The sequence below is a fragment of the Amphiprion ocellaris genome, chromosome 8 (assembly GCF_022539595.1).
Source record: "Amphiprion ocellaris isolate individual 3 ecotype Okinawa chromosome 8, ASM2253959v1, whole genome shotgun sequence".
Classification (NCBI taxonomy): Eukaryota; Metazoa; Chordata; class Actinopteri; family Pomacentridae; genus Amphiprion; species Amphiprion ocellaris.
This window is the reverse complement of record NC_072773.1, coordinates 12366918-12388896: the sequence shown is the minus strand read 5'-3', so window position 1 is coordinate 12388896 and position 21979 is coordinate 12366918. Positions and strand designations below refer to the sequence as shown.

At 43.2% G+C, this 21979-nt stretch overlaps 1 protein-coding gene across 10 annotated transcripts in view; it reads right to left on the bottom strand.

Moving 5' to 3' along the window:
* The window catches only part of agrn (agrin), a 309753-nt gene that overhangs the window by 173036 nt on the left and 114738 nt on the right, over positions 1 to 21979 (bottom strand). For 8 of the 10 annotated variants that reach the window (XM_035947335.2, XM_055013259.1, XM_055013260.1 and 5 more), the window contains one exon: positions 12748 to 12786. In XM_035947335.2, the coding sequence (XP_035803228.2) occupies positions 12748 to 12786 (39 nt within the window). Of the gene's footprint in view, positions 1 to 12747; positions 12787 to 17508; positions 19683 to 21979 lie in introns of those variants that run through there. The other 2 variants (XM_055013258.1, XM_023268422.3) reach the window with 2 other exon arrangements.

Sequence of the window (21979 nt, the reverse complement as noted above, 5' to 3'; positions counted from 1 at the left end):
ATGTGTATTTACCAAGCCCACGAGGCTCTGTTTCCTATCTTCAACACCATCTTTTGCAGGAGGACTACTATGACCAATCTAACACTGCCCCAGGAACACAGTGTGTGTGTGTGTGTGTGTGTGTGTGTGTGTGTGTGTGTGTGTGTGTGTGTGTGTGTGTGTGTGTGTGTGTGTGTGTGTGTGTGTGTGTGTGTGTGTGTGTGTGTGTGTGTGTGTGTGTCTGTGTGTGTCTGTGTGTGTGTGTTGGCTGCCATCTGGCCCTGTCACTGGCCTGCCTCATTGTAGCAGCTCCTGACCTGTGCGACCATCTAACAGGACTGCTGAACCTGGCTGCCATCTCTAACTGCTCCTGTTCAAAGCCACTCCAGAACAAGCCAGACAAGGAGAAGAAAAATACCAAAGAACTCAGTTATCTGATTGAAAGACATAAATAGGGAGCTTCACATCATCACCCAAACCAATCCCTGTTCCACTCAGCTATAATGGAACTGGTCGGTAGGGGTGGGAAAGTGATTGAATCTTAGTGTGGCATCAGATGAACCCAGCATGGAGCTGAGGTAATTGCACATTCTGTTTTTTTCCCCCTTTGGTGCTTCTGCGTGGACATAAAAGTCTCATTTGGAACAAGAGGAAATGTATTGCCTCTCAGGGGATTGATGAGTGCTACATGGCTAAACCCCACCCCTTGTAGACATAGATGCACCCACCACATGCTGCGTTTAGATCCAACTCACAACATGCTCCACTGACCATTCACTTAGCAATGCAGATTTGAGCTGTGCAATGATTGGCTTGATTGAGTCAATTCTCATCCTTTATTAAAAGTCATTCGCTGATGTTGTCCTTTGATATGATGGAGAAGAAGACAGCTGAGCTACCAATGGGGCATTAAATAGTGCAGGGAACAGTAGTCTAGCAGAGGCACCAACTGGAAAAGCAGTTTTAATTAAATTTCTCTAGCAGCTTCTGACAAACGCACACCCTTGCTCTCACACACTCTGAAGGTGCTAAGTCATCCCCCCAGGCTGACAAACCCTCAGCACCCAGGGCAAAGGGGAAGGGATTTCTGGGAGAGGGAGGAAGAGAGAAGAAGAGGAGGATGAATGAGGAAGAGATAAATCAAAGTCAAATTTCAGTTCAGAGCAATTTCTGAATGATAATAACTTAATGTTAGCAATATGCAGGTACTTGTATCTGAGTTGCTCCCCGAACTGTCATGCCCTTATTCTCACTTTGTACAATTCCTTCTTTTCCTTCTACTGAAAAAAAAATCCATCATTCCTCATGTCCTACCTTTATTTTCTTTCCTCAGTTCTTTCCTCCCTTTCTTCCTCCCTTTGAACCACAGTATTACCTTTGATTCTTTTCCTAGCTCTCGTCAGTGTTGTGCAGTGTTTTGCCAGTGAAACTTAAATGCAAAGACATACACTACCATTCAAAAGTTTGGGGTCACTTAGAAATTTCCTAATTTTACACACGTGTTTGTATTGTGTAACATTTAATCAAGACAAGACCTGGAAGGTTGTAGCCGCAGTCAGGGTCGTGTGTGTGTGTGTGTGTGTGTGTAAGGAAGGGATGTGTGCGTTGTTTGTATTGTGGTAGTGTCTGTGTTTGTGTTTTAGTTTTAGAGGATGCAGGATAAAGAAAGGAAATCCAAACAATCCCAGAGGAGGGCTGCACAATGCAGAAAAAAAATCTGCTCCGGTTTGGAGTTTGGAAAAGCATTTTCCAACTGTTCATTTTGCCACAGTAACAGCTGATTAAACACTGATTTATCCTATCAGGCAAATATCTATAAGACAACAGTCTCAAGCACTCCCACTGGAGACGGTGGCCTTGAATCAAGCTGTAACACCTTGATGAAGTGGAGGTGAAGCGATCTGTCACTTGATTTGGGAAAATTACTGAAGAGATACGACGGATGCAATAAGATGTATAACAGGTTTGTTACAGTAAGAAGAAGTTTTTGCAGTGTTGTGACAGGAGACACCTGTCGGAGATAAGGGCTGTCAGCCACCACTGGGAAATGTCACCGCTAATACATATCACATGTGGAGGGACTCACACTGAATGCCTTGTTTCCGACAAGAGAGGAAGTGTGTGTGTGTGTGTGTGCGTGCGTGCGTGCGTGCGTGCACGCGTAAAGCATGAGGTCACTTGCATTGAAATGTGCAGCACATGTTGAGCACATGTGGTTGCACTTCTGGTGAATGCGAATGCATTGCTGTTATATGACACACAACCTACTGAGCCATACATCAGACAAGACACAGACATAGAAAGCTTTGGTTTCAGCTGTGCTTGTGTCATTTGCAGGCCTGTTGCATGTTAATGCAGACAGCAGACTAAAAGTGTGGTGTTTTTTTTTTTTTTTTCTGTAAGTAGCCCACTACTTACAGCATTCAGGAGAGTGTTCATGCTTGTTATGCCAGCCCGCTAGGTCACTTTCAAATTGCATATTTGGCACACTGCCTTTATCTTGTCATTGCTCAATTTAAAGTTCCCACACAGCTGAGGTCTTGATCATTTTGTCTTCCCTTTAACTGCCAAGGAGAACTAAAGCGTGATGTTCACTGTTAGTGAGAGGGATGTCAGTTGCTGCAATGCATATATCCCCGCATTTCACAGTGCAATTATGAAGTATAAATACAGTATAAGAATGAACTGACAGGATGTATTTTGCAGTTCACCTTTATTAATAGCTAACACTTAGCAAAAGACAAAAAAAGAAAAACAAACTATATCTGCAGTTCTAAATTGTCTGTAGGTGTGAATGTGAGTGTGATTGTTTGTCTCTATATGTAGTCCTGTGATAGACTGGTGACCTGTCCAGGTGTCCCTGTCTTCACCCTAAGTCAGCTGGGATAGACTCCAGCCCCCCTGTGACCCTAATGAGGATTAAGCCGTGTATAAATAATGGATGGATGAATGGAAATACATCTGCACAAAATAAATATCCAAACTGTCAAAAATTCTCGGTCCACTTTTGGTCAAACGTTAGGAAAATAAAAACAGACTTAGCTGAGTTATTATTATTAGAACATAGGACACAGAAATGTCTATACAACACATGCAATAAATACATCTTAAAATGTATTTAATGAAATATTGTTTCTAAACTTTTTTGGACACTTGAATGGCCCCTGTGATTTATTGTTGCACCACCATCAAATCAAAAACCACCAGGAGATGGCTTAATTAAGGGAATGGTCCAAATTGCTGCAGCAGATGCTGAGACATCCTCACTTTCATGCCTCAGTATGGGTCAAGCTCCAAGAACGCTGAGTCCTGCATTTCCCATAATGCAACTAATAACATCTTTTAATTACAACTCCCCTGCCCTGTACAAGCTACAAGCACAAAAGTGCATCTACAGGCAAGTAAACTGATCTTAACACCCTGAAACTCACACAGCTTCTGGGTGTTTTCGCGTCTTGTCAAATTTTTAATCACTGTCGGCTCATTTTTAAAGGCACTATAAAGTCAAGCACCACAATCACTAGAACTAGAGAGAGCTCAAAAGTGCCTTTTGTGCAGTTAACCAAGTTAGAATGTAACAAATCATGAGGAAAAACAAAAAGAAAAAGTGAAAGCTAGAACAGTCATTTACCACATTAAGAACGTCTAGACTATATTTCTTACTAATTTAATGTTATCTTCATTGAAAAAAAAATAAAAATTTTCTTTCAAAAATAAGGACATTCCTAAGTGACCCCAAACTATTTAACGGTATTGTTAGTGGTATAAATTAGGTGATTTTTAAAAAAAAATTGGTTCTTTTATTTAGCAGGATCCACCAGCCCTCTTTTCTTTGTATTATCACCATTCTTTTGTGTTAATTTGCCGCTGAGCAATAAATTGCTTTACCAAGCTAATATCATCTGATGATTTTTGTTCCACCCAGCTGACCCTAGCGGTTGGGTCGTAACAAAGGGTTAACGTGTGAAACTGGAAAAATGACCTGCTAAATACACTCAGTTGCCTCACCTAAATGCTTCACTCCTTTTACTGTGATGGGCGAAAGGTCTTTTATTGAATTATGTGCTGAATATATACATTTTCTGCAGTATAACCACCTTAACCCTGACCTTAAATGGGGTTGAATCCAACATCCATAAATGGTAAATAGCAGTGGAGTCAAGTTGCTAGAGCCCACACAGTACACACACACACACACACACACACACACACACACACACACACAGAGTACACACACACACACACACACACAGAGTACACACACACACACACACACACACACACACACACACACACACACAGAGTACACACACACACACACACACACAGAGTACACACACACACACACACACCTACACCTACACACACACACACACACACACACACACACACACACACACTACAGGTGTTTGCCTTCAGTGACACCAACCCTTAATTACAGAGTCTACCGAGTGCATGAAACTCTGGAAGATCAACTGCAAGAATGCTGAGCAGATACACAGACACAGTGGTCTGCCTGTTGGCTCATTATGGAAAAACCTTTGGGGAACTTTTGGACATTTTTCATTGGACTTCCTGTTCTTCTGCTCATCATCATTATGTCAGTGTAGAAATTTAGCTGTTCACACAGTACAAAACCTGTTCAAATAGCCAAATTAGAGAGCTGTGCACACACTGAGCCTCACATGTTGATTCACTGTGTACAATCAGGAGACACATGCAAACTTCCATCCTTTTTTTCCTGAAAAAATTAACACAATGGCTAAATTGTTCAAATTATCCTCAATTCTTTGTTGTTTTTTCTATTTCTATCCTTCTCTTTCTTTCTCTCCCTCATTATGGAAATGAGGAAGCAGGTGGATGTGCGATTTTGTCGGAATGTTAAACACATTCTCTGTTCTGTGTGCTGCACACACTCTGAAGTGTGTGGCTGAAAATCTGATGGCGATGCAATGAAACGATAAGTTAAATACGCAGGGAGTAGATAAAAAAATACAAACCAAGTCATCTTTGGGAGGAAATTAATTCCCCTGATTCTGTCACAAGTGCACGAAACATCATTCAACTCCTTTCCGACTGACAGACAGTTAGATAAATTGTTTCATCTGCAGTCAAATTTATGACTCTGCACACAATGTACACACCTCCAAGCACGATACCACAATGAAAAGTCTCATTAGCTTCATAATTTCTTCAATATTACAATTGAATTTTGCTGTGCATACAGAGCACAGAAGTCACTAATAAGGTAGAAAATTTAGGCAATATTGCTGATACGCTTCATTTTCCTTAGATGTAAAATGTCGGTACAGAGGATTCACTTTTCTTTTGAAGCACAGGTTAACATAGGTGGGAAGAAAACTCATATTGGGAAAATAAATTCTGCGGACCCTAGATGGATTGCGAACAACTTACTGTTTTTTGTTTGTTTGTTTTGCAGTGTGTGGTTTTTAATGGTTTTATAAAACGGTTTTCCTTGTGCCTGAAAGACACACTTAAACATGACATTTAGTCCAATGCTGTCTTAAGATGTTGATCATCCATTTTATCCATCTCTATCATTCAAGTGGGATTTGTATTCTGCCCTGAGGAATGTTAGAAAAGTAGGAAGATCATTAGAACCAGTGCCACTGAAAGCAGCGGTGAGGCATTTTGGGTTCCTTTATATCCTGCTTGTCACGGATGCACTGAATTCCAGTCAAGTAGAATTTTATTTTAAGTCAGATATGTACATTAGCAGGGATATAGAACAACATGGGAGTGAAAGCAGTGCTCTGTTTAATTAAATGTGAAAATGCAATAAAACAATTAGTCTCTAAAATCAATAAATAATTGTGAGGTCATTCATCTCCCTGATGATCTGAATTTTTGTAATTATCATTGTGTTCATAATAGTGCAGCATTAGTCAGTCGAATGGAATATTTCAGCTACAGAAAGGATGATGTTGACCATGAAGAGACACAAAGAGTCTTACAACTGTTGTCACACCACAAGGCAACGCAATTAATTTGTTTGATCATGTAAATCAGAACCACACAAGTCTGCATGATGACTGCAAGTCAGATCTAAATGCCAACCAAAACAATGTCTTTACCAGTGTTTCAGCAACTAGTTCACTCTCAAAAGGAGTCTTCACACATCATTCAATATTGCAATGTCAGGTTCTTCCAATATCATGCACTCAGAAATCTTTTTTTTTCCTTATTCTAGCTGCATAGAGACGGCGAGGGCTCAGCCTCTGCTGTGTGCTCACACCATTGATCAGTGGAGGAAAAATCTAGCAATCCTCAAATCAGTATTCCCACAGCTTGCATGTACAAATGCATATAAAATACACAAATTCTGTAAGGATGTGCATAAATGCTATTTTTGGCCAGAAAGTAAGCAGACAACAGATATTATCTTTACCACGTCATGCCACGTCGGCTCCCTTTACTGCCTCGCCGCAGTGTGTGTGTATATATATATATATATATATATATATATATATATATATATATATATATATATATATATATATATATATATATATATACACATACATATTCTTTACGCTGACAGATAAGGCCAATCAGTAACATTCAAATGATAGTGATTTGGATTTGCAGTCCTTTTCTTTTTGTTTCTCACTTTGTCTCAATATCTTCTGCTCTCTGTCTCGCTCTCTGCTATCATAAATCTTATTAAAGCTCAGCGAGAGGGCAGCAATGAGCACACTGTACACACACACACACACACACACACACACACGCACATACACACACAGACGAAAGAACGACTTGATGAAATCCCCATTTTTGCATGGTGTGTGCATGCCTGGTCCCTTGTTTGGTGGAGAGAAAAAATAGCAGTGCGTAAATGCTGTCGCTGACATGCTGCAGGGCCAAGTGTCAGTGTGTTGTAATTGTATCCAGTGGAGCAGAACACATATATTCAACAGACACACACACACACACACACACACACACACACACACACACACACACACACACACACACACACACACACACACACACACACACACACACACACACACACACAGAATCTGGTTGATATCAGGGCTTCCAGGGTCCAGAAGTCAAATGCAAGAGGATGATGACAACATGTGTAGGCTAACGCTACCCAGAGTGTGTGTGTATGTGTGTGTTAACAGGGTGGGTGCGACTTCCTACCCGCTACAGACGGAGCAACCATACAAATTATGAATACACTGTTTACCAGAATTTCAGGTCGACAACTAGTTGCACAAGTTGTTGCTGTGACAACTGCCGATAAATGTACTGGTACACGCTAACATCTCCACTGTAAATTTGAAAAGTTGAGTGATGCAATCAGCTCATAACACCCTTCCATTTTCAAACCTTCAGTAACTTTATGTGTGTATCTGGTTGTGTTCCTGTTCTTGTGGAGGGTGGGATGTTCAGAATGGATAGTCTCCTACCCTCGCTGTGTAGGAGCCTCAAAGGAAAACACACATATTTAACAAATTCATCAGACAAACACAGGAACACAAAGCACACACCGACATTCCCACAGCACACACACACACACACGCACAAACTGGGATAAAAGTTGATACAAACTGTAAAATGGGATGTTAGGGGTTCTGTAATGTGTACGTGTGTGTATGTCTGTGTGTGCGTGCGTGCGTGTTTGTGTGTACATGCACACAACCTGAGGTTCAACTGCAATCTGTAAACAGTGTTTCTGGCTGAGTGAAGAAAAACAAGAAGCAAGGGGTGAAATGTTCAGGAGAGAGAGTGTGTGTGTGTGTGTGTGTGTGTGTGTGTGTGTGTGTGTGTGTGTGTGTGTGTGTGTGTGTGTGTGTGTGCGTGTGTGTGTGTGTTTGACAGAACAAGACAGCAAGAGAGCGCTGAACTGCAGATGCCTGACTCTTACAGCAACCAATGCTTCTGCAAGAAAACTGAGACGTACTGTATACGCTCTCTGCGTGAACAATGTGGATATTGTGAGCGCTGAGCAAAGCGCTCTCTTTAACTCGTGTTTCTTAATAAGAAGAACACTGGCTGTGATGCAGGATTCAGCCAATAGCAGGATATCACAACGCAATATTGTTCAGAAACGCGTTGACACGGCAAGGCGCTTATTTCCCTCTATAATTAACAACCTGACAATGAAATTCATTGCATTGGTTACACTTCCCAGTGTGGTTATTTTCAGACATCACCACCCAACAATTAAATTAGCGTCTGCCCATCTTGCTGCTGTGTTAATAAGACACAATGAGCAGCACAGCCTCTAACTGTCGCTGCAAAGCCACTATCAGCGTCAACATGTGACCAACATAGAGAGCTCATTTAAAGTGACATTAGGCAATTCTGTATGCTAATTACTTCCAATATATGACAAAGAGCTGAGAAGCTGGGGTGGGCTTTCAACATTTCACTGCACAGCCATGCAGAGCGACAAGGGCTTCGATAAGCAGAGAGAAACTATTAATTAGCTCGTGTGGATTTATGCAGTCAATGGGGTTTTGTTTATCCAGCTGATGTCATCCCTTCGATTTCATTTCAGAGACTTTGGATAAAGGAAATTTATTTTATTTTATATTTTAGTCTTTTTTTTTAATCCCTTGGTCTGTTGTGAGGAAGAGGATAAGTTTTGTGTCTCTAATGAGGCAAAATAAAGAGCAGCATAGAAAGCTTTAATCAGTGTGAAGTTGTATTTTTTAGTGAAATGATATGATGCAAAGACCATAATGAAAAGCACACTGACTAAACATATCACTTGTATACTGGATTTTTAAGCATTTATTTCACATTGAAAGGAGATTTAAGAACTTCACTTAAACCTGACATGTTTATCAGAGATGCTGGGTGACAGCTTTCAGATCAAAGCCCCAGACAGCTCAGTGTGCTGTCCATCCACATCAAACAGCTGCTGATCCTTACAAGGCTCAAGGTCCCTGAATAACCTGCAGGTTTGCTCCACAGCTGCGGGACCTATCAAAGAAAACCTGCATGGCTAACTGTGTCAACAATTACTCTGTGTCATAGGGAATCAAAAGCAAATAGTGGTGCACTTTAGAGCTTTGGCGTACCCTCTTCTCTGGCTGATATTTTTGTTTTTCCCTCTTTGGAGAGAAGCGAGTGTCGCCAGATCAATACCGGCTAAGCTGAGGTCGGGTGAGGCGAGGCTGTGTGAGAACGCTGCCAGTGAGGAGTGGGTTCGCCGTATTTGGCTAATTCCTTCGCCTCTCACCTTTGTTTCTGAAAAGCACTCCTCACTGGCTCTTCAGACACTCACGTAAGCATCTGCCGAGTCCACAGACACGAAATGAGACAGGCCAAGGTGAGGAAACAGAGTTCAGCTGTGCAGTTTGCAAGCTTTGTGTACTTTAAAAGGGCAACAAACTTTTAGCTGATAAAGTCGAGGCTGCCCGCTTTCCCCACCAGCCTCCACAACAGCAGGCTAACAAGCTGCTCTCTGTTAAAAGCCGGACATGACAACTCTTCTGTGAAATCGTAATCCTGGAGAGGCGACTTTATAGTTTACCTCTGATATCTTGATGTGAGACATTCTCAGGCAGTACCCCCACCCCGGCTAAACGACGAGGTAGATATTTTGCCTCTGTTGTGTAAAATCTATGATGTGAAAAGATTTAATTAAGATAGGCCGAGTAGTCATAATTAATTCTGCCTCTCTCTGAGTCAGGCTTACTGTCAAGAACACAGGGAAAGGCTCCGGCAGAATAAATTACAGCAGTCTTGTGTATGTGTGTGTTTGTCAGAGCCCATCGGAGCCAATGCCGGGTGTGGAGCGCTTGGCTACTGTATTCTCCCACAGCTGACTTTGAATTATGTCAGTTCTACGTACTGTTCTCAAAGTGCTACTGAGCCCACTGGCACCTTTTTCTTACACAATCTTAGATCAAATCACATTTCGGTCCAGGAGTTTATTTTGACTGTCAGTGAGAAGCATCCCCTAGAGAGAGCTGTCAGTGACAAATGTGAAATTGAAAGCTTTGCAGCAAATGGGCCCTCGCCAGGCAGGTGGAGCTGCAGACAGCAACAGTCACAGGAGACCTCTGAACTGTCTGAGGCTCCGCTTATCCATTACACCTCCTTTCTTTCAGAGTCTCTGGCCTGTTTTGAATCTTGTTTGGCCATTGTTTGGCGGCCTAAGCTTGTAATAGGATGAAATGAAGGATTCACCGCCAGGGAGGCATTTTCCCTGACTTTCTTTTTGGCCTGCAAGCACTAAGAGAGAATTCAAGAAGTGAATTGCTTTCGTTCAAATACAGCTATATTCAGCATTAATCAAAAAGCCATCTGAAGTTTTAATATTCACTTTTAACAAACAACATTTCTAATATTACTAGTGCCGCCATGATTTGTCCTTCACCAATGAACGAGCATTTTCTATGTTTCCTCTGAATGTGGACACTAACAGCAGGGGGCCGAGGGCCTCACTGATGAAGCATTTCTCTTCGTCAACCCCCATTACCAAGGTCTAATACTAATCCCTCAAGCTGCAAATTCTATGAGCTTTCTAGCTTTAGCCAAACACGCAACAACTGTCTTATTATCAGGAGACGACAGGCAATAATGAGAATGGCCTGAGCCAAGCAACTGCTGCTTTGAGCTTTCAAAGAAAAAGCCTAATTAAAGGCTGCTTTGTGACTTTTGTCACTTTTTTGACTGGTGATTATAGGCCATTCAGTGGAGAGGATTCGTCAGCTATTTGCGGGTGGCACACACCATAAATATCATCTAAGAGCTTTGCTCATGTTGTGCCGAACCTGCATTTTTCCCTAGCGAGTCCCAGGATTCTCTCACTCTAATTTGCAGAACAAATTCCTTTACTTTCTGCAGAATCTCCTCGTGCTAATAAGGACATCTCATCAACGGCATTTCAGAGACAAGCCAGGCTGTTTAAAAATGCAGGCTTCTTGGTATCTTGTCTGTGATTTCCTGTAATTAAGTACTGGGGAGCGGCGCGTCCTTGGCGCTGAGGACAAGTTCAGTAGAACAAGCTCTGTGCTCTTTGGAGCAGATTTGACGAATAGCAGAGCTATATTAGCCCTCTGCTGGTCCACAGCATCTTGTAAATCACACCACTACTAAAATCATATGTCTCCAAAAAGTGGCCTACTCTACTATTTGGGCCAACTCTAATTGTCCCACTAATCTCCTCAGCATTAAATGACCCAGAGAAACTGGTTCCCACAGGGCAGGCTTACCCGGCTGATTGGAGACTTTGCTTTTTGTTTTGCTTCGCATATTAAAAGAGCATAGGCTGCTGATGGAAAGCCTACAAAACTATTGGAAATATAATTAAGGGCTAGCAGCAGCTTTTAAACGGTTGACTAGTGCAGAAACAAACTGTGCCCCTCAGACAGCAAAAAGCTTTAATACATGGGAAATGAGTGGCTCAATCGATAAGCAGGGCGTTACTTCTTTTGTCGAGGAAAATTCAATGGAAGACAGGAATAGGCTGCTTCAATGCCTCCATACTGTTTCTTATTTTCCTATTGGAGAGCCAAATTTTGTGGCAATATTTACTGCAAAAACAAACAAATACAGACCTCTCTGTAAGATACAATCAAATCAAGTCAATTTCATCTGTCAATAAGACAAAAACAAATAACTGCTGTAAACTGTGCCGACTGCAGTTGAATCTCTAGTGTTTTGCGATGAGGCACAAAAGGGGCAAAAGCAGACATCTCATATAGTCCCTCAGGTGTCGAGGTGAGACACAGTTGAGAAATACTTCAATCAAGCTCAATTATTTGTTGAAGCCAAACGTCGCAGCCATTTCACATTGACAGTGAGCAGCCTATTGTCGCCACTCTGCCAGACAATGACATTCATCATAAACCACTTCTAATTTGATCCATTTTTTAAACAGACATCTTTGACAAAATGCTTTTCCAAACAAGCTGGCTTATGGGACAAGTGATTGAGCAATTATCAGCACCAGATTCAGCGAGCCCACACTGTGGCCTTTTGTCCCTGGCATCAGCCGGCTCTGGGATCATTAGAAACATTTTCTCTCTGTGTTTTCTTCTTCCAAACCTCCGCTTTGTAGCCTGCACACAGGCAGGATGATACAACACCTTCAGAACTAGCAGGAGTCCATCCCTGGCTATCTGTCAGTGCAGCAAAAACACACCAAAGTCTATCAAACACTGCCTTACTGTGCTGCCTCTGATAAATATTCATGATAGCAGCTTGAAAACCAGCTGTTTTTCTCCAATTAAAGCTTGTCGAGATCTACTGTTTTGAAAATAAATTGTTGCTTTTTTTCAGTAAATGTCTCATGTTTTGGACAAGAAAACAAGTGCAACATTGCAAAGATTTAAATATGCCGGATGGGAGGAGAACATACGGATAACAAGGCGAAGTAATGGTGTTCTGTGCCCCCGGCCCACAAACCCCCAGCAGCCTAAAGAAATGTCGAATGCTCACGGAAAAGGAGGGGTATTATCCTATTAGACCCTATCAGAAGGATGTGAATGCTGCTGCGGTATTGAACATCAGCCCAACTAGCCGTGCGGAGCAGATCAAATCAAGTCATCAAAAGATCCTTCGTACATCAAAGCCGCGAGCAGGCCGGGCCACGTGCCTGCCATACCAACAGTGTAGAAACAAAAAGCAGAGCAGCCAAATCTGGCAAAGAGCACAGACGGCTGCCCACTTCAAAGGCAGGGATCTGCTGTCTGCGGTCATTATTCGCAGGAACCCCCGTCCCCAGAAAGCCAGCGGTCAATGGAGGCGAGCAGAGAGAATCCACAGAGGACTTACCATCAGGAGGCTGGGCCGGTGTGAAGTGAGGTGGTTTGTCTGAAAGAGATAAAAGAGAGAGGGAGAAATGGGTTTTTAGTTTTGGGAAGATTCAGCGACTTCCCAGAGGTAGAGGCCAAGTAATTGAGTTGCTGCAAAAAAAAGAGGAGACACATTCTGTCTACAGGCTGGGCTTTTCTATCTAACACATTTTAATGCAGTGACTGGGCCTCAGCAGAAATCCAGCTGAGCTAATCGACAGGAGCACATTTCAGAAACAGAAGTATCATCACTGTCATTCATTGCTTCTATGGTCTTCTGTTCCCAAATCACACTGCATGAGTTTTGATATTACAGGAGGACATAGGGATCTGCTTTTGTTTTGGGTCGAAAAGTCTGAGATGAGATTGATAATTTCACAATAGTCATGTCTTCAAGTACACTATCGCTCAAAAGTTTGGGGTCACCCTTTTAGCTCACACTTCATTCATGTGCTAACATAATCACACAAGAGTTTTCTAATCATCAATTAGCCTTTCAACACCATTAACAAACACAATGTAGCATTAGAACACAGGAGTGATGGTTGCTGGAAACGTTCCTCTGTACCCCTATGGAGATATTCCATGAGCCATTTCCAGCTAGAATAGTTATTTAACAGATAAACAATGTCTAGACTGGATTTCTGACTAATTTAATGTTATCTTCATTAAAAAAAACAGCTTTTCTTTCTAAAATAAGGACATTTCTAAGTGACCCCAAACTTTTGAACGGCAGTGTTCTGTATATGAGTGAAATTTCAGTCCTCATGCATGATGTCATTCTGCTCTCCTGGTCAACACCCAGGAGACGATGACATAAGGCTTGTCAGTTGGTGGGAACCATAAAGCAAGACCTGTGGTGTCAAATGACCAAGTGTGGAGTAACACTCAGGCTGAAAATCTTGTGTAATCTGAGCCCCTCGCAACGTTGATGCTTTCAAAAGAAGACAAATTTGACCAGGCTATAACAATTGATACTTGCGTAATGACAACTGATGTAGTTCCGTTATACTTTACTGAACAGGGATATAGGAGATATTGTTAATGACAAAAGAGGAAACTGACTAAAAACAGAAATATTGCCTCAACTAATATTTGTTTTTATTGTTGTTCATTGTCATGATTATTTTTTCCAATTATGATTTGGGCAAAGAAAAGAGAAAAAGCAATTTCACAGAGCCTTAGGAAATGTCTCTAAATTGTTTATATTCTTAGAGAAACACAGTGAAACCCAGAAATGTGCAATTTCCAAAATGAAACAGCCAATTTTCACATTTGAGCAGCTGTAACCAGAAAAAAGTTGTTCGCTAAACAATGATCTATTCAAATCGTGGTAGATTAATTTTCTGTGGATTGGCTAACTGATTAAACAACTAATCATTTCAGCAGCGAACAGGAAACATCAACTGGAACAGACATATGGCACCAACATCGTCTAAGAAAAGCATCCAGCTTGTTTATTCTTGCAGAACCATACTTGGTGTTAATTGAACATGCTTCTTTCGCAAAACTAGGAAAATCACTAAACATCCGTAGTGATTTACAGAAATCAGTTCTGTATCTGTGCACTGCTGTCATTTAGCAGGGATTCTCACCAAATGGAGAGCCTTTCGTAAACATGATGTGCTCCTCAAAGATCATTGTGATGCACTGGTCACAGTGAACTAGAGCACCAAGCACGACCCAACCAAACCACCATCTGCACTCTGGCAGTCAATTCGGCTGTCTGACTCACTAAGCAAAGCCCCAGTGAGTTGTCAGAGCTGCCTGCACTGAACAAACACACATTCAGAAAGGCTGTGCAGCCACCCAGCCATCTTTCCAATGTCTATGCACTGTGAGGGATAATGAGGAAGATAAAACACATCACATCAATTACCCTGCTAACACATTTTTCCGGGGCCCACGTCAACCACTGCGCCGAAGCTTTTTTCAGGACTTCTGCGATACCCGTCAGCATCCTGAGACACAGCTGAGTTTTAAATTTAGGCTCACTTAAAATTACTTGTCAACAGCCAGGGCTTCGGGGAAGAAAGAGAAACAGTGTGTCTGACTGCTTGTGTGTGTGAGAGAGAAAAAATGAGGAGAGGGGAGAGCAGAGGCGAGGCTGGTGCTAGAGGTGAATAATGAAGTGTCTGCTGAAGCTGTTTCCCAGTCAGTCATGACGGTAACTGATTTCCATCTTGGGGGGGGGCGGGGTTTCAAGAAAACATATGAAACGAGGGGAACAGAAATCGGCATGAGGAAGATACAGAAGTTCTGCTAAGAGTGCAAAGGAGCATCGACAGGGGCTGTACTTCCTATCCCGCATCTGTAAGCATGCACAAACAAACACACGGCGATAGAGACACATTGCCACACAAGGTGAATCTAAAAGGGCCTGACAGAGCGGGTGTAGTACAAAGTGAGTCAGAATGCCGGGCAAAGCTAAACGATTTCTTCACATTTCCATAACGAAAGGACAAGATAAGGTCTTTCCATAAACATATCAGCCATTTCCATCTCTCTTTGCACCTGGCAAAGCCGTTGAGAGTTCCTGTGCCTGTGTGAATGTCACATGGTTATCATTCATCATATATCTTCAGCAAATCAATATGTGTCTGACTGTGACATTTAGCCATGTGCAGAAAGAGGTGTGTGCGTATATCTTTGTATGTGTGTCACCTTCCCCTTTGCTGTAGTTGATGTATAGTCGCACAGAATGATGAAGCGAGTGCGTGTCCATGTGTGGGCTCCGTTGGCAAGCAGATGAATTTGGAAAGGGGGGGGTGTAACAAACTATGTGTCTATGTGTGGACATCCTTCACCCCATATGGCGACAACAGAAATTGCGAATCTGAGGTTGCATGACTCCTCTAACACCCCTCCTCTCACCACACACTAGACACACACACACACACACACACACACACACACACACACACACACACACACACACACACACACACACACATCACCACTACCAGCACTATCACTATCCCATCCAGCTGTCCTTGTGGTCACATGGCGATGACTCTTGGCAGCATAACAGAGCCCTTTTCAGCTCATCAATTTCTCCCGTGCACATTTCTTTTCACTCGGTCGTCTAAGAGGTAAGATTGGCCTGCTTTAACTGAGTTTGTTTTAAATCTAATAGAATCTGTCTGACTCAAATTGATTCTGTGACACGGTGAGCTTACAAATGAACTATACCGCTTCCTGTAACCGACAACCACCAGTTAGAATGAGAAGCAATGACTGGCAAAAATGACACGAAAGCACACAAATCTTGAAAAAAGGCAGACAGTCTCCAACAAATGCATCCTCCAGGCTGTGGGGACGTGGACACGGCTAGAAAGTCAACGGCCTGATAAGGGACTAAGAGAAATTCCGGAAAATGAGTTGACATGGAATAACAACCATGGCCAGAGAGAATTAACAGAGCCTTCCCTCTCAAAATGTGGCTCACATACAACTTAAACTCATATTGGCAGCATTAAAATGACTATTTTGGATGTGTTTATTGAGCATATTTACTTAATTATTCTACTCTCGAAGTAATCGTGAGGCTCAACTGTTGCATAAATATCAGCCCACTTTAGAGAGTTGACAAAATTCCACCTTTAACACAGTTAAGGTACTCTTTAATACAGGAAGGCACTCAGAAATAGACTTATGTAAGTTTGAGAGAGTGAGGAGAATGAATAACTCTGTAATAGCAGAGTTATGGGGACTGGTGGGGAACACAACGGTGTGTTGTGGTGGTGTAAAAAAAAAGATAGCACATTTGTGTTTGAGGGGGTGCATAAATGTTTGTTTCAGTCATATCGAGAAGGCAACTATTGGATCTGACACTCAAACTGTCCTGTCTTGATTTATTTGAAAGGTGTCCCTAGAAATGAATATCAAAAGTTGGCCTCAAATACTTGGTCACATTCTTCTTTTAGGCCTTTTATGCATTTCCTGTAGAGCTGCTTATATTAGGACAAAACACTAATGGGAGAAGAAGTCTAACATGTTTATATTCTTCAACATAATATATGGAAAAATCCATTGCTTTTATACAGAAACTCATCTATTATATTGGCACCAGTACTTGAAAGCGATGCTCAGCATGAAGATAAACTAAAGCAATTACTTCTCTTCTCAAAACTCTCAGACACACATTCCAATATATCAAAAGTACCACCAGTAAGTAAGGCACACAAATGTTACGCCTTGAGCTCTTAATGAGCTGCTGTACTGTCAATATGCAGTGAGGGAAGAATTTTGCAGTGGGAGCAGATGATAGGAGCGGTCAGGGTTTTCCAGGCCAAAAGATACTTTGTCATACACCAAAGGCATTTAATCGCCATTTAATATATCACTGCACGGTTCAAAGTAAATGTCAAAGCTTTGGAGGCGAGATATGAAGCACTCTTATAAGCCTGCAGACACAACCAAAGAAGTGGGGCTGTGACTTTAGCTGTACTGATGTCCCTTGTTCAAGTTCAGACAATGCTGTCAGGAGAGGCGAGGCGAGCCTGGTTTTGTTCTGGTGGGGGCATTTGTTTCAACATTTAATGCAAAGGCTATGTAGTGTGTGCAAAGTAAAATTCTTTCTTTGTACAAAATTCTGTAGCAAAGGCAACACCAGTGCTTTGGATCTCGTGTTCTATTGCCAAGCAGCGAACTACACATTTAGGTGATATGAAAATGCAGTGGAAGAGAATACGGTCGAGCGCATAGGGTTAAGTTGTGTACTTTAGATGGACCAACGTACAGTTATTGAGGAACAGGAGCACGGCGAAACCCAGCGTAGATGTGGCCAGCAGGATCAGACAGATGTTGCATGGGATCATGAAGTAGCGCACCACCAGGGACACTTTGTGCTGGTACCTGCGGTCCCGCTCCGGCAGCGGTGGCGAGGGATAGTGGCACCCGCTCATGCTCCACTCCAACGACCCCCTCCCCTCCAGGGTGGAGGAGATGATGGGACGAGGAGTGCGCCGAGGGGTGCTCAAAGACCCGTTGGAAAAAATGATGCCGGTTGGGGTGAGGGCAGGCGACGAAGATAAAGAAGAAATAAAACGCAAAAAAGATGCGTAATGGTGGCTGTTTCAGCTGTGGTTCCAGCTGTGCTCTGTAGCAGGGACCCGGCAACTGTTTCTGTCAGAGAATTCCAGCAGCAAGCCTTCAGCGGTTTCCAAGCAACGCATTTTTAGAGATAATAACATCCATTTGGGGAGAGGACAGACGGGGTACAGGAATGTTGGACTCCTACAGTCCCCCACCTGTCCTCACGACCTCCATTCTGCTGTGCCCGCTGGAAAAAAGACAAGCTAATGGGATTTTAATGTGAAAGTACGTGTATGTGTTGAGAAGTGGTTTATACTTACAGTGCAAACATGTGTGTAGATTTAAGTAGGTGGTGATAATGTGTTTTGACAAAGTGTGTTAGTGCTCTTTTGGCATGTGTGTGTGTGAGATGCACCTAAGCCAGAAATGTGTGCATTAGAATGTGTGCGTCTCGGGTAGTGTGATATCCACACAGGAAACTTCCACAGCAGACCGACAGTAAATCCTCAGCAGGAATCCGCTCTTTTTCTTCCCAGTGACCCTGACTGGTAATTAGTGGAACGTGAAAGAGGTCTCCCCTGCTTCTCTTGTCAAAAGCCTTTACAAATCAAGCCAAGCGCCAGTGTTCAGTGAAAATGTGTCACAAGCATCTCCCTAAGAAGTGCATCTTTCTTGGCTTCCCTGTGGCTGCTGAAGTAACAAGGGTAAGGTGTTCTCCTCTCAAAGACAAGCGCTTCTCTAACTCAACACAACTTCTTTGTATCCAAAGGACCCGGTTGTTTGGCTTGTGGCGTGGTCCCCGGCACGCGAAATCCGTCCAAACCTGTCACTGTCACCGGAGCAACTTGTGTCTGCTGTAGCGTGATTAGGTGGATGGCTGGAGAGCAGCTGGCTGCCTCTCGCTAAACCATATGCTCCCAGGATCACGGAGCTGGTTTGTTTTTCCTCCCCGTCTCTCCTGCGTGTTTGACACTCCTCTTCGGTTCAATACCCTCTATTCCAAGCCACTCTCGTGGGTGCGGTAAGCAGCTGCCCTCCCCCCGCCAACCCACTGGTCCACCGGGGCCAAAAAGAAGGTCGAAAGGGGTGGCGGAGAGGAGGGAAAAAGTTAAGAGAAGAGAGTGATCCCGATCCCCACCACCCGATCTGTCACTTCACAGCTGTCTTCTCCCCTAAGCAGCTCCAGATGAGCAGCGCAATACAAAGCCATTCATGAATGAAAAACTCAGAAAGAAAAGGAGAAAAACCTCAGTGTGATCAGAAAGCGACCAAGCCGCTCGAGGCGAAGATTTGTTCGGCTTTATTCCCTTGTGTCAGCAGTCCGCAAAAAGAAAATTCCAACCAAATAGCGAGAGGAAAAAGGTTCTCATAAGAATTAAGATGATTTATCTTCCTCAGTTTTGCCTTTCATGAAAGAACTTCCAGTTTTTCTCCGGTTTGCTGTCCCTTTTTTTTAGATGCTTCTTCGAGCATCCAGTCCCTTTTTTCACAGAGATGTCTCAGTCCAGAGGCGCTCCCAGTGTCCTGGCCACGAGGATTTATGCTCCGGCTTCTCCTCCGCGCGAAGCCAACGTTCACTGGCAGCCAAAACAACAAATGAGGCTTCGGGTATTCATAGCGCGCTTAATCCCCAAGGCAGCAGGTAGTGGTCCCAGTGTCAGCGCTCAGTCAGCCCACTGGAGCTGGGTGGAGGGAGTCAACGAGAGAAGTCAGTGGACAGGCAAAGGGAGAGAGAGAGAGAGAGGGGGGAGGTAAACGGGAGGAGTGCTGGCAGAAGGAAAAGCAGCTCCTGACACTTCGGTCTATCTTGGAGAAAACTGCAGCGACATGCCGCTGGTTTCCCAAACACTCTACTCCTGAGCGCTTCTCTCTCAGCCCTCAGCCAGCAGAACGGATGAGCGCATAATGAGAGAGCAGGAGAGAGAGACGTGGGGGGAGTGGATGAGGGCCGTCTTTAACAAAGGCAAGAGGGGAGGAGGGGTTGGAGTTGGGTGAGGGAACAGGAGGAAAAAAAAGACGACGACGAGCGAGAATAAAGGCTTTGGGGAATAGTACTCAAGTCCTGTCAAAGCAGGGAGGGGGGCAGCAACAGTGCAGCAGCAAAACAAAAGAGGGCCACAGTCTTGGGAGATGTCAACCAACTCCTCCATTTGTTTGTAGCCTAATCAAAAGAAAGTCTCTTCCACAAGAGCTGGAGAATTTCCACAAAGATTTAATGAGGCAAACTGAGAGAAAATAGGCCTGCAGAGGGAGGGAGGGAGAGAGCAAAAACTTAAATACATTAAAGTCAATCACGTATTGAGACTCTCCAAACAGCATAACCCACTTGTTTGTGACCGATATGCGCAACCAGTGCAGAAACAAGCCTGAGAAACTCGGCATCCGTTCCACACTAACAAGCCACAATTCAATTAACAATCCCATTTAGAGGTTTTTTCTGACTCACTTGCATGACAACTAGGAATAGGATTCTTTTTCCCCCCGTGTTAAATAATGTGGCAAAAGAAATGAATATTCAGCACATCTGGCAAATGATCTGAGACTGAAACATTTGCATCTATTTCATAGAATGTAATTTTTTTTTGCTCTTTTTAAAAGCATTATTATTTTTCAAATATAATGAGGTCAGAATGTATGGGGGGGTTATGCTGTGCTTAAGCAAGACCCTGCATCAATATCTACTTTGAAGAAACTCAACGGCAGCAGGCGGCAGATGCAAGGCGGTATCTATCATCAATAATTTATGTTTTTTCACTCTCTCTATCTCTGTCTCCATCTCCATCTTTGCCGTTCACTCCCCCCACCCGCTCTGCGCTTTACACAGGGGTCTGCACACGCATACACACTAACAGCGATGCATACAGTGGCTGCATCCACAGAGGAATTGCATGAACACACACATACAATTGTCTTCTCTGTCTGACAGAAACTGGCACATGCACATAGCAAAATGGCTCCTTCTGTCTTTTTGTTTCTGTCTGTTTTCAGCCTGCGAACTAACACAACTTGGACACACTGCTCTCAAACACACAAATGCACACACAGGTAGGTGATTCTTCTTCCCCTTCAAAGTCATTTATCTCTTTGGACAGTGTGTTCATTCCCAGGCCTAAGCTGAGCTCTGTGGGGGAGACTCTAATACGAGGCGAGCTGGGTTGTTAGACTACCTGCCGAAGGTCGAAAGGTTACCCCCCCCATCATCAGCAACACAACCCACCCGGAGTTACCTTCCCCCTCTCTGCTCTGTCCAGACATGACACCCCTGACAGTGCACATCGGCTCTCACATCGCATAACAAAACCTGATTGATGGACTGACTGAAAAGAAAAAGGAAACAGCTGCTTTCTCATTTGCTGCCTCTTTATTGTCTTTCTTCTCTCTTTTATCTGTGACCGTTACGATCATGCTGATTGCATGGATTTGATATGCATTACAAAGAAGACGACGACGATGACATCACAAGTTGTGATCGTGAATGAAATGCTACATCATCCCCAGCAGAGGGTGCTACGGAGTCAGTCCAGCATCCAGCTCTGCTGCCACGACCCAAATAAAATCTTCCATTGACATCAAAGCTCAGCTGCTTTGATCCATTTTTAATGCCACAAGTATCGCACAAGGTTAACATCTCTCTCTGAAGGCTTTGAAATGGCAATTTCCATTAGAAGCCAAAGGAGCTGCTCTCTTGCTTAATGGTCTGGCAGGAATAAGAGATGATAAGTGTGTGGATACGCACATGTGCTAGTCTGTATGCAGAAGGTGAGGAATTTGTTGTGTTCAATTACTGATTGACAGTTATGCTTCAATCAAAGTAGGCGTGTGTGTGTGTGTGTGTGTGTGTGTGTGTGTGTGTGTGTGTGTGCGTGCGTGTGTGTGTGAGCTGCCTAGCGCACATCCAGGGCTTCTGGCTGACCGGTGTTCATCTAATTGATCTAAAAGGAAACAGTTGTTTCCTATGCGGAATGACAATTTTTCCTACAAAGACCAAAAGGATTATCAGGTGAAGAGAAAGAAGAAAAGAATCTGCTAACTGAGATTTACTTATTAGCATCAAAGCAAGTAAGACTAAATTCCCTCTCCTTTTGCATCATCTTTATATATTTCCCACACACGCTACGTTCCAACTGCACTGCCACAGGATTGAGGGTTAGATGATATATGGTAATATTTTGGCA